General features: G+C 38.7%; 4 protein-coding genes across 5 annotated transcripts; 2 read left to right on the top strand and 2 right to left on the bottom strand.

Moving 5' to 3' along the window:
• The first annotated feature begins 1,103 nt into the window (after window positions 1-1,103).
• On the top strand, window positions 1,104-3,131 carry LOC130506224 (uncharacterized). Its single transcript, XM_057000854.1, has one exon. The coding sequence runs from the start codon at window positions 1,120-1,122 to the stop codon at window positions 2,824-2,826; it is 1,707 nt and encodes a 568-aa protein (XP_056856834.1). The 5' UTR covers window positions 1,104-1,119; the 3' UTR covers window positions 2,827-3,131.
• A 519-nt stretch (window positions 3,132-3,650) lies between these two features.
• Window positions 3,651-4,752, bottom strand: LOC130506223 (uncharacterized). Its single transcript, XM_057000853.1, has 2 exons — window positions 4,720-4,752; window positions 3,651-4,453 (listed from the first exon to the last, which is right to left on the bottom strand). Exons 1-2 carry the CDS (start codon window positions 4,750-4,752, stop codon window positions 3,713-3,715), a joined length of 774 nt encoding a protein of 257 aa, XP_056856833.1. The 3' UTR covers window positions 3,651-3,712.
• A 1,472-nt stretch (window positions 4,753-6,224) lies between these two features.
• LOC108832945 (uncharacterized) lies at window positions 6,225-8,450 on the top strand. The gene is made up of 4 exons (XM_018606397.2): window positions 6,225-6,842; window positions 7,227-7,658; window positions 7,736-8,060; window positions 8,146-8,450. The coding sequence occupies exons 1-4, from the start codon at window positions 6,375-6,377 to the stop codon at window positions 8,286-8,288; spliced, it is 1,368 nt and encodes a 455-aa protein (XP_018461899.2). The 5' UTR covers window positions 6,225-6,374; the 3' UTR covers window positions 8,289-8,450.
• An 857-nt stretch (window positions 8,451-9,307) lies between these two features.
• LOC108832943 (cyclin-dependent kinase G-2) lies at window positions 9,308-12,743 on the bottom strand. Of its 2 annotated transcripts, XR_001946594.2 has the most exons (7): window positions 11,049-12,743; window positions 10,533-10,668; window positions 10,360-10,448; window positions 10,059-10,170; window positions 9,853-9,959; window positions 9,585-9,759; window positions 9,308-9,486 (listed from the first exon to the last, which is right to left on the bottom strand). XR_001946594.2 is itself a non-coding variant. In XM_018606395.2 (6 exons), the coding sequence occupies exons 1-6, from the start codon at window positions 12,659-12,661 to the stop codon at window positions 9,660-9,662; spliced, it is 2,157 nt and encodes a 718-aa protein (XP_018461897.1). In that variant the 5' UTR covers window positions 12,662-12,743; the 3' UTR covers window positions 9,308-9,659. The 2 variants fall into 2 exon arrangements, 1 of the variants encoding a protein (XP_018461897.1); XM_018606395.2 differs by having other exon boundaries at window positions 9,308-9,759.
• Window positions 12,744-12,754: the final 11 nt, after the last annotated feature.

Below are 12,754 nucleotides of genomic sequence, written 5' to 3'. Positions count from 1 at the left end.
CTAAACTCTAAACTCAAAACTCTAAACCATAACCCTAAATTATATAAACATTAAATTCTGAACTCTGAATTCTAAACCAAAAATCTTAAATTCTTAACCAAAAATCTTAAATTCTTAACCCTAAATCCATCAGTTGTTTAGAGTTCAGGATTACGATTTAGACTTTTTTGTTCAAGGTTTAAGATTTAGAGTTTAGGGTTTAGGATTTAGAGTCTTGAGTTAGGCTTTAGGGTTTAGATTTTGGTATTTAGAGTTTCTTGTTAAGATTTAGGGTTTAGATTTTAGAATTGAGATTTATGGTTCAGAGTTTTGGGTTTATGATTTAAGATTTTTTGTTTATGATTCAGAGTTTAGGTTTTTAGAGTTAAGAACTTTGCAAACGGCTCGGTGTTGTTTTTTCTTTCAGCTATTTTTTAAAAATTTTATTTTCTTTTTAATAAATCTTACTTGTTGTAAAAGCTTTATAGCCGCATGATTAAGGTTTAAAGGTTTCTACATCCAGGTCTGGGTTCGAGTTCCAGGTCTTAGATTCTCATAAAGTAGGTAGTATTTTCAGCTGTCGAATCGTTTATGTAATTTTTTTCATAATTGTAAATGTAATATATCTGTTGATCATATAATACAACAATAAAAAGATGTATAAAAATATTATTTCGGAAAAAGATATTTATTTAAACTATGTGCGGGTGTAGATTAAAATTTTAATAAACTAAATATAATCTCAATATAAATGATTAATTTATATTTTTAAAAAATTGAATAAAAATAATTAAATAAATATTCATGTAATAAATATTTTTCAAAAATTATTATATCTGCGCATTGCACAGGAAGACACCTAGTATAGTTGTATAAACGTGCATAAGTAAATAAAATAAAACTGAATAACTTGTTTCCCTCAGCACTTGCTTTTTCATTCAGAAATGAATAATCAAAACTTGAGACTCTAAAAGAATCTCATTCTTGCTTTGTTGTGAAGAAGTTTGAAATGAACAAAAATTGCAATACTTGGCGTGATATGTTGTCGACATATAAACTGTTTCCAGTGTATATATATACCATATTAGTTGTTGTAATAAGTAAACATTAAATCTTCAGACCAAAACAATAACCTAACCCATGGATCCTCTTAACCATGTTCGTTCATGTCATTTCTTGTGTCCAAAAGAACGATATGAAAAAGATAAAGAGCATACAAAACTGGCAAAAACTAAAGGGCGAAGCTTTCAGTTTAAATATCGCATTGTCAAAACTTCCTGTTTCAATGAAAACTCCAATAATGTCCACTCTTTATTTCATCGCAGCAAAAAAATGGATGAAGAAAATAAGAAATATTACGCAACAGGTTGTGAAGGTTGTCACTGCAAGATCGATACAGATACCTATTACTTCTGCAGCTACTGCAATGGTGCATATCACAAAGAATGTGTTGAGTCTCCTTCTATTTACCATTCCTCTGATCATCCAAAGCATCCTCTTCAACTTCTCTGGTCTGAGCGATACCCTAATCCAAGATGTTTTTCTTGTCAAGATTACACTTTTTCTTGTCTATTCTACTATTGCCTTATTTGCAATTTTGCACTTGATGTTATTTGCTCAAGAAAACCAACATCCCTTACTATAGATAATCCTAAAAGGCACAAGCATACCCTCCATTACTTTCCCAGGAAATCTACTTTGGCTTGTGATGTTTGTGGATTAGTGGATGATGATTATTCCCACTTATTATACGCATGTCTCCTATGTGATTTTTTTGTTCATAAAAGGTGTATCGACTTACCATATCTTATAAAGGTATCTCGTCACAATCACCGTCTCGCTTTTACTCCTAGTAACCCTTTCAAGGAGTCGGCTGATTGTGGAGTTTGTTATCAAAAGATAGACATAAACTACGGAGAATATTCTTGTGTGAAAGGATGCGTTTATTCAATGCATTCTAGATGTGCACTACGACGTGACGTGTCCGACGGGAAAGAACTTGAAGGGGAGCCTGAAGAAACATATGAAAATACTAAATTGTTTGAAGATAAAGGTGATGGAGTTATACTGCATCAGAGCCATCCTTGTCATCTAATAAAACTTGAAAAACAATTCCATGACGAAAACAAGCATTGTCACGCGTGCATGATTCCGTTCTTTGATGATGGCAATGTGTATCGTTGTATGCAATACTGTGATTTCATTTTACATGAATCATGTGCATATATTCTTCGAGTCAAACAGTTTATGCTACACATTCATCCATTGATTCTAGAGCTCGGTTATACCACAAGTTGCTTCATGTGTAAGAAATGTGGACGTTACTCATGTGGTTTCGCGTATGTGTGTCCGATCGAGGGCTGTGATTGGAAGTTAGACACGCTTTGTGCTTCTATATGTGACCCATTCAATCATCACTCTCATCCACATCCCTTGTTCATAACTTGTGATGAATACTCAAGCAGGCTGTGTTCCATTTGTCATTTATGGCAAGAACAACCTTTAAATTGTATTGAATGTCGTTTTGTTCTTTGCTTTCTTTGTGCTACTCTACCACATAAAGCGAGGTACAAGCATGATGAGCATTTGCTCGTTTTTTCTTACAACGAAGATGCAGATGGTGATGAACTTTACTGGTGCGAAATATGCGAAGAAGATATACATATACAGGAAGGATTATATGCATGCAACGAGTGTAAAGTCAGCCTCCACGTCGACTGTCTATTGGGAAGGGATCCATATATGAAATCCGGACAAACTGTTGTTACACGTGACAAGGAAACGATTCAGTATCTTCCAAACACTTATCCAACGCGAACTATATGCAAAACTTGCGGAAGGCATTAATGTCCATACAAAGTAAATATAAAGACATCTAGTGGAGACTTATTCTGCTCTTCTCGTTGCTATGCGGCTATGCCTATGAATAAATAACACTTCTTTCGTTGAGAGTAATGTTGTTTCGAAATCAATCCAACGATAATCTCTAGGTATTTAGAGATTTCTTTATAGGTTAAGCTGTATAAAACAATGTTATCCGAATAGTCTCGTGTGTTATTTTTAACTATCATTTACATAGCTCATGATCGTTAACTATATGTAACCACCTCGACAAACAAAAGAACGAAAAAATATTTGGATTCCCAGTCTCAATATTAGTGACTTGTTGTCTCTTTTTCCATTGTTGATGCAATAACTCATTTGTGAGCTTAGTATTGGGTCCATTTAAAGCATGGGCACATTTTCTCCCGATTTCGCAAAAGGCATATGATCAGCAGTCTAGCAACTGTGCTAGACATGGGTGACACGACAGAGAGAGAGCAAGCTGTTTCATGCCTTTTGATTCTGTTTAATGGGAGAGAGAGTGTTGTATCCCGATGGTGCTTCGAGAAGGTGTGACACCATCGTTATTGCCAATCTCAGTGAACGGAACTTTCGAGAGGCAGAAAGAAGTCTCAGAAGCTTCTAATGATGATGTTTAGGGAACACAAATATTAACATAACTACACAAGCCTCTTCAAAGCATCCTTAAAATCCTATTATGTTTCTATGTTTTGTACAAAACACACAAAGATTGTAATTGTGGAATATGATAATTACAAAGATATGAACATAAAAGTTACCAAAGTCGACAAGGACAAATATTTATTGGTTTGTGTTGTTGTTGTTGCTGTTGTGAAACCCACCCTTATAATTGCTACAGAAAAAAAAAGACAAAAGACTTAAAAAGAACTCATGTAGTGGTCTCACAGGAATCAGAACGAGAGCAAGTGAGCGAATCAGCGCTTCTGCTACTTCTTTTGATGGGCTTCGTGATCCAACCGTTCTCAAACATTTCCAAAATAGGATCTCCGCCGCCGCCGCTGCTGCTGCTACGACCGGTGCTTCCTCCACCATCTTCTCCGCTGCTTCCTCTCTGTAACGCCTCCTTGTACGTCACTTTTTTCCCCTCCTCTACATAGTTTGATCCTGTTCTGCTAAAACTCCTATACACCGTGATCTCTTTCTCCTTCGCCCCCTTGTTCTTATCTCTCCATCGTTCCAACACGTTCACGAGAGAATCAAGGCAATAAATAGCGTGAAGCAGCATCCAGTCTAGCCACGCGGCTCTCCTCATCAAACGTGGAAGTTTCTCAAGAACCGCGTCGAGTTTCTCGGGGAGAGACTCTGATGCGATCAGCAATTCGGAGATCTTTAGGAAGGCGAAGGTGGAAGAAGGGAAGTAAGTTTGGACCGTGTCTTGCGCCGCAAGGATGTGATCGTCGGCTACGGAGAGAATGGAGAGAAGGTGACGATGGAAGGGACTTGTCATGGACGAGAAGAAGAGAAGGAGCTGGAAGAGTTTTTGGACAAGGAAAGAGGCTGGATTCTTCGGATTCTTGGTTCTTGTGTAAACGACGCGAACCGCGGCGAGTATTGTAGCACCAGAGGTCTCAAGAGGACGAGGTCTTGACCTCCTTTTTGCTGGTTTGTCCTGCTAAAAACATACATTTTAATATTAAATCGACATGGCAAGAGAGCAGGAACAGAGAGAGAATTACATACCATCTTTTTGAGGAATGAATACCAATGCAGATTGAGATGAAAATATTTTTTTTTTGAAAATTTTGAGGATATTTATTTGTGTGGATTTTATACGTACCCGCTATAACCGTTAGGGGAAAAGTGAGCGGTTAGTCTTGATTTCAGCTGGAGCAATTTTTGAATTAGCGGTTACGCTTTTTCTTTCTGTCTTCGTACCTTAATGCTTTTTTTCTCTGGCCCACTGGCCATATTTGTGGAGATATTGGGTTGGTTGTTGAATTTGTATAGTTGGATGATGATGAAATTGTTGTGTTGTTCGTTTGTTTCATAAGAACAAACAAGTGAACAACCATAATTAGTTTTTCTTTCAACAAAAACTATACTAATCCTAATCAGATTCCAAACCCGATAGCTAGCTCGGTGGAACTAAATTAAAATAGACCATATAACACCAGTTTTAAACCATTGTGAACAACCATAGTTACGTCATTACAAATAAAATGTATTTTAAATAAAACTTGAGCATTTAAGTTTTAGTTGGATAAATAACTTATCTACTGACTACTGGACACATAAAGGTTCATCCTTATAATGTTTTAGGACTGACAGCAACTAAAACAAAATTTATTAATGAAAAGTTGAAAAGGATTGTGATTACTTTCGTTTAATGAACTGTAATATCGCTATCATATTCATAGCTAGTGTATTGAAGACACTGAAAAACAAATTGCAAGTAGTAAACACAACAGCAACAAAAGTAGCAAACACAAATAGAATAGTCTACATAAACCACTATGCATGTTTCTTGTCATCTTGTGATGTCTTTGTAATCGCAGTAGCTTTTCAACGATTACTGTTCAACTATAACTCCAACTACCAACAATAAATATATCAACATGTCAATTGTCACCTAACCACATTTTTATTGCATAATCTTATCTCAAATCTTTTTTTTTTTTGTAAAGATGTTAAGATCTCAAAATCAATTTCTGAAGCAGACAGTTTATTTGGAGAAAAAAGAATGTGAAGCATGTGAAATCTTGCAGCTGCATTTAGATATGGGCTTCGTGTTCCTCGTAAAATGCCAGCCCACGCTCTAATTGAACAGATCAGGCATATACTATTTTATTTTGGCACAAATACTATTTTTATTTAATTTTTATTATTCGTATGACGTAAGAAAATATAATAATGGTAATATACTCAATAGTTTAAAGATGGGATCTGATTCACGAAGACTGAAACAAAGAACGCAAGATTTGCAGGCCTTGATGACCTCCTTCTAAGTCTTTATAATAAACAAAGAAAAACGTTGGTGATATTAAAAGAAAAAGAAATCGAAGCTAGTTATTACCTGCACTGCACTGCAGATCATACATCATAATTATTTGTCATAACTAATAGGATTTGTCTACTTATTTAACAGAAATCATGTATACTTGTATGGTCAACCCTAATCAGCAAATATTATAAAAGAAATGAAAAATTATTAGGCTTTCCCACGTTGAATTCACAGTATCACTGAGCCCCAGAAAAAAAAAGAATTCACAGTATCACATAAAGAATAATCAGGTGGTACTGGTCTCACTGAATCATTTATGTTCCTTATCCACCACCAACCGTTGAAACTTCACCCGTAACCTTCAATCTAACGGCTTAAAACACATATCAGAGAGATTAATTTTTTTATAAACTTCCACCGCTAAATGCCAAACCCTCGATTGTTGGATTTTCTCTTTTTTACTTCTTATATTTAATTTTCCGATTCCCATTTTCTGATTAATCGGAATGATTTACAACCGTCGATCTAAGACGAGAGATGATGATACATGATTTTTAAATGAGATCGAGACCGCCATCAACGAGCTCCGATGTTTCCCTTCGCGGTCGATCTCTTCTGTAAACTCATTCAGTCTCTGATGTCGTCGTCGAGTGATCATCAACCGCCCGAAACGCCGCTGCTCGATCAAGAGCAACCTCCCTCCGACGAAGACGACGACCTCGGTCAAACCCTCCAGTGGCTCGAGACTTTTCTGACCCTCCTCGGGTTCAACCAATCTTCCACGCGGAGCCTCGCTCTGTCTTGGATCGTGTTCTTGACCGTCGGTCTGGTGGTTCCCGTCACAGTGCTGGAGCTGGGGCATTGCAGAGACTGCGAGAGGTATCAGTACAAGAGCTTCGAGCTCAACATCGTCGTCTCTCAGGCGTGTCTTGCTGGCGTCTCTCTGCTCTGCGTTTCTCATAACTTGAGAAAGCATGGGATTCGAAAGTTTCTGTTTGTTGATCAGCTCAGCGGTCGCATGGGGCGGCTCAAGGCTCAGTATATTCAGCAAATCTCGGTGATTCTTTCTATTTTCGGTTCAGAATCTCTGTGTTAGATAATGGGTTGCATGAAAGTTGAAACCTTTTTTAATTTTTTTCCTTTATTACAGAACTCTGTGATAGATTATGGGTTGTCGGAAATATGAATTCTTTTTGTGTTTTCTTATACAGAACTCTGTGATAGATCATGGGTTGTCGGAAAGCTGAAACCTTTTTATGTTTTTCCTTATTATACTACTCCGTGAGACTGCTTGTACTTTGGTCTCTCCCCTGTTTTGGATTGAAAGCTGACATTTTTGTCTTTCCTTTATTACAGAACTCTGTGAGAGTCCTTGTACTTCGGTCACTCCCCTGTTTCGGACTAAAAGCTGAAACCTTTTTTTGTTTTTCCTTTATTACAGAACTCTGTGAGACTGCTTGCACTTTGGTCACTCCCCTGTTTTGGACTAAAAGCGTTTCGAGAGATTATCCGGATGCTATACGTGCCTCATGACCAGCCATGGCTCTCTGTTTTGATTCTCTTGTCTATGATCTTGTCGTGGACTTACTTGAGCACTATCTTTCTAGCTGCGAGTGCCATGTTTCATCTGGTCTGCAACTTGCAAGTCATTCACTTCGAAGATTACGCAAAGCTCTTAGACGGAGAGTCCGAGATCTCTCTTTTCATCTACGAGCACATCCGTTTGCGTCATTACCTCTCTAAGATAAGCCACAGGTTCCGCATCTTTCTGCTTCTTCAGTTTCTGGTCGTCACGGTTAGCCAGTTTACTACGCTTTTCCAGACCACCGCGTATAGCGGAACTATCACGTATATAAACGGTGGTGACTTCGCGGTGAGGTTAAAGCTTTTTGTTTCTTCTTTGGTTTCTGGTGAGGTTTAAAAGCTTGGAATGGTTTTTTATGTGTTCAGGTCTCGGCGGTGGTCCAAGTTGTTGGGATTATTTTATGTCTGCACGCAGCAACGAAGATATCTCACAGAGCACAAGCGATAGCATCGGTTGCAAGTAAATGGCATGCGATAATGTCTTGCTCATCTACAGATTCAACTCAGATAAGGACTTCTCCTAGTGGAGCTCACTTGGAGGCCACCACGAATCCACCCATCTCTTTTCAGATTTCCAATTCGGAGAGCGATGTGGAGTCGATGGATCACTACGTGAGAATGCCTGGTGGTAATAACAACCACTTTCCTTCGTACATGTCCATGTCCGCATACCATAAAAGACAAGCTTTTGGTGAGATGATTGTGTATGTCCTTTTTATCCATTGTTTGCATCCAGACAAGGCGTGATGGCTGATTATAGATGAACGTTGTTGCAGTGTTGTATTTGCAGATGAATCCAGGAGGGATAACGATATTTGGGTGGACAGTGGACAGGCATTTGATAAACACAATATTCTTCATTGAACTCTCTCTCGTTACCTTTGTACTTGGGAAGACTATAGTTTTCAGTCCTGAATGACTCAAAAAGAAAAAGGTGTGGTATATCATATTAAACACAAGGCTTTACCCTTTTTGCCAAATATAGTGATTTTTTTGCAATTGATATGAGAAGAAACGGAACACAGGTTTCTCTTAATTTGTTTACGTCTAGTGTGTATAATAAGCTTTTTTTGTTGGAACTTGTTACACGATCTTATAGACTGTTGTTTTTTAGCATCTCGAATATGGATGGCCACCACAATGCACTTCGCAGAGTGTTCTTTCTGCAAACACTTAGACTGATATCTATTCCTCTCCGATAACAGCATGGGACAGGAAGCTATAATTACCAAATCACTCCAGCAAGTTGCATGTGAAATGATTACATAAACTGGCATAGGTTTTAACTCTTTCGAAAATGACCCGCTTGGAGCACCATTACTAGTGTCATGATATGTCTCCGGGAAAGAGTTGCAGCTTGAATGTCAAAATCATGGTAGAATGAATGCACATGCACATGCACATGCACATGCAAGATGAATATTTTCAAGGATTCAGGAAGGGCTGGCTGATTTATAAAAAGCCTATACTTACTTGCAAAAAACTTCCCAGCAAATGGTTTCTTTAAAGGTTGAGAGAGTTGGACAAACAATGACAATTTAGCTTTACAAATGAAAGCCTAACAAAGCGTTTCAAGCACTTTGCATTCAACTAAAAAAGCTCGGGTATACAGTAAACAGAAAACAAAATAGAATTCTTTCAGAAAGAACTTAGGATTAACCGATTAAACGAGTACCCAGGGATTTACTTTATTTTGCAGCCATTAGCTCCTAAGGACTCCAAAGAACACTGTTTTCCATATAAACCAAATACAATACTGGTAGTAGCTTACACAAGTCACCTATTACCTTGCAAAGATTCATCGGCAACTATCTTTTCTTCTTCAAAGACAAGACTGTCAACCCCACTGCAACACCAGTCTTACATAATAAGAGAAACACAGAGTTGATTAAGAGGATTGTGTAGTTGAAAAGAACGGGTTCTCTCCCTTAATTGTGGTAAAGCAAGAAAAGCTCACTATTCAATAACACTGTGGCTACATACATAAGTTTCAGTAGGGAATGAGTTTTTATTGTGATTGTCACACCTTGCAGAACAAGCATTGTCAGAAAGCTGCAGCACTACTAACTGACCAGCCTAGCTTGTCATCAACACATTAAAACCTGCAAGGAATCCAGCTGGCGATAGGAGGAAAATCATCTTCACCAAATCACCATGGACCCTTGAAATGAGTAAAGAAAGTACAAATTATAGTCTGAGATACAAACGTTCCAACCTCCGCTTAAGCAGCAGCCCTCGCCTTAATGTGGTAATTCCAAGGTATCCGAGAGCATCAATCGTGAGCCTTACTTCAGCCAAACAGACCACCAGACCCTAGTTCGGTTTGTGTTAGATCCTTCCTACGTTGCTCTTCCAAAGGATCAGGGCTCTTTATCATCCTCCTCCCACGCCTTGGCACATAAAATAAAAGTTAAAAAGAGATAGAATTAAAGTCAAGTTGACCAGTGATCGTTTCAGTTTAAACAAGAGATAGATCTCCGCACCTGTCTTGGGCATGTTGAGCAGGGAAAGTAGGCATGAAATCTTTGGATTTTGGCAGAGGGACTTCACTGAACCATTCATGCTTAAGAGCAGCATCCACAGTTATTCTCTATAGAAAAAGAATCCCCACAGATTCAAAAGTCAAAAAACTATCAAGGTGCATACTGGATGAGCATACATGCAACTGGTTTCTCATATATTCTATTACCCTCTCAGGATCGTATGTCAGGAGCTTGTTCAGCAAGTCAAAGCCAGCGTCGGACAGAACTGGTGAACCAGTAAATGAAGTGGCTGGAAATTTCTTACGCAATAGGTTATACCTGAAAGAATAAGCCAGTGGTAAGAAGCACGACATAACAACTATGTAAAGCCGGAAAAACAAAAGAAATCACTAATAAACAAGAATGCCACACCCACATTACTCAAAGCTAGGAAGCCTAAGAACGATAGAGAGTTTCAGCAAATTTAGGGTATGCTTGCATAACAACTAAAATATTACAAACACTTACTGATGCTTGACAAAGTTGACCTTGACTCCAGGCAGCTTGGAGAATCCAGGCCAAATTGATTCATTGGGAGTACCCAGGACTCTGAAAATCTGTAAATAGAAAGAAGCAGTTCTTTAAAAGCTGAATGTGCCTGGATGGCTAAAAATCCAAGTCAGAACCTATGTTTGAAATACCTTGTCAAGTTGATCAAACTCAGTTTTACCATTGAATAATGGCGCCTTTGCTAATAGTTCTGCCATGATACAGCCCAGTGACCACATGTCAATGGCTGTAGAATATTGTTTCGCTCCCAAGAGAAGTTCGGGTGCCCTGGGAAAACAAATGCAGTCATTGAGCTTGGTCCCGGAGGAAGTGACTACTTTCTATAAAAAAGGGAGAGTCAACACAAGGAACAAACAAGTAAATAAAGCTGAAGAACGAATATTTCCTAATGTGTCTAGTTCTGAATGGGCCATTTTCTGTGATGTCCAAGGAATACCGCAAAATCATTAGCATTCAACAGCTAACCTGGCACACAATGAAACTAAACTATACTCAAAGTGGAAACATAAGGATTTAAGTCAACCTCAAGACTCTCTTAACGCTACACTACTGATGGCCAAAATATACGGCAAAGTCACTGGAACTAAATTACAAAATCAAGAAACCACCATTTTTAACTAGAAAAGGGTAAACGGACTTTACTTTACCTGTACCAAAGCGTAACAACCAGATGAGTATATGGCTTCAGCGGGCTGCCGTATTGCCGAGCCAAACCAAAGTCACATATCTTCAACTCACCCCGATTGTTTAAAAGCAGGTTAGATGTTTTCAAATCTCGATGAAGCACCCAATTGTCATGAAGATACTTGACCCCTTCTAAAAGTTGAAGCATTAAGCATTTAACTTCACTTTGACTGAAACGCTGCTTCATTGTCTCCATCAAAGCCTTAAGATCATGTTCCATATATTCCATCACCATAAAAATGCTATCAAGACTACTACCCACAACCACCTCTTTAACATCCACTATTGATGGGTGATGAAAAGAAAGAAGTATGTTAATTTCCCTAAGAGCGGTCAAAGGAAAGCCTTCTCTTTCTTTTTCCATCTTCACCTTCTTCAATGCCACAATTTCACCTGTCTTTTTATCCTTCGCTCTGTAAACAACACCATAAGTGCCTTCATCTATCTTATTTAATCTCTCAAACTCATCAACACTTCGACAACCCTGGAGCATGTTTATACTTCTCAGTGGAGTGCCAGCAGGTTCAGGTGTCTCATGGCGAACATATTCGTCATCAGAATCTGTTTCAGTAAGGCTGTCACTAGTATTTCCTCTTCTGCGTTCCTCCTCATCAATTTCCATATAGTCACCCTTAACAGCATTTTTCTCCTCAAAATCATTTCTGCTTCCCGGCAAAGACTGGTGTCTCCTTTCATCGGAATCAGATGATCTACCTTCCCTAACAGACTCTCCAGCCTCAGGCGTTAAAGACTTATTGTGCAAACTCCCGGGAATTAGTTTCTTCCTCCTTTTATTTATTTCCACTTCTACTATTTCACCCTCGTCAGTTGGGGAACTATTACCAGCAGCCCACCTAGAGGATGATATATGCCTTGTTGGCATGTTTTCCTCATCTTCCAGGTGTGTTGCATCCTCTTGTTTTCCATCCTTCCCAGCATTTGATGATTGTTCCACCACACACGAAGAAGATATCTCTACCGGAGATGACGAAGTAGGAGCAGAAACCTCAAGAAGACCAACTTGCTTAGGATCTTCATGCATGTTGACAGTAGGTGACTGGCTTGACCTCTTAACAAGTGGAGGTGGGGGAGGAAGAGGGGTGACCTCCACAGGTTTCTCATTTCTACTCAAAGAACTTCTTTCGTGCTCATCTCTGTCCCAGACAATCGGTGAAAACTTTCTCTTCTTTTCTACAGGGCTTTGAGTTCTATCATCCACCTGCTTCACAGCTCCATTATCTTTCACCACTGATTCAGACTCATCAGACCCACTCTCACTAGAGAGCTCACCAGGTTCCCTATCAACAGACTTAGCTGAAAGCCCACATCTTCTAGGTCCACGATCAAGAAAGGATTCTTTACTGTCTCTCTGTCTAGCTCCGGACGCAAACGTATCTCTATCTTTACCGCTATCCCCGTGTCTTAAATTACTAACCCGTCCCTTTCCATTATCAAGAGCATTATGTTCACAACTCTCATTTGAGTAAACACTAGTATCACGCCTGGAAACCCTAGAATTCGATTCTTGCCCTCTCAGTTCATGATCAGGATACCTAATATTCCTCCTAGCCGCCATACAGAACAGTGGTTGAATTGCTATTTTCAAACGGACTCCCAAATCTTCTATTAGGCGAAATTGATTAACAAAACGACCAAGTAGTGACTAACC

This window comes from Raphanus sativus, unplaced genomic scaffold (genome assembly GCF_000801105.2).
Source record: "Raphanus sativus cultivar WK10039 unplaced genomic scaffold, ASM80110v3 Scaffold3007, whole genome shotgun sequence".
NCBI lineage: Eukaryota > Viridiplantae > Streptophyta > Magnoliopsida > Brassicales > Brassicaceae > Raphanus > Raphanus sativus.
This window is presented reverse-complemented; position numbering and strand designations above follow the sequence as displayed.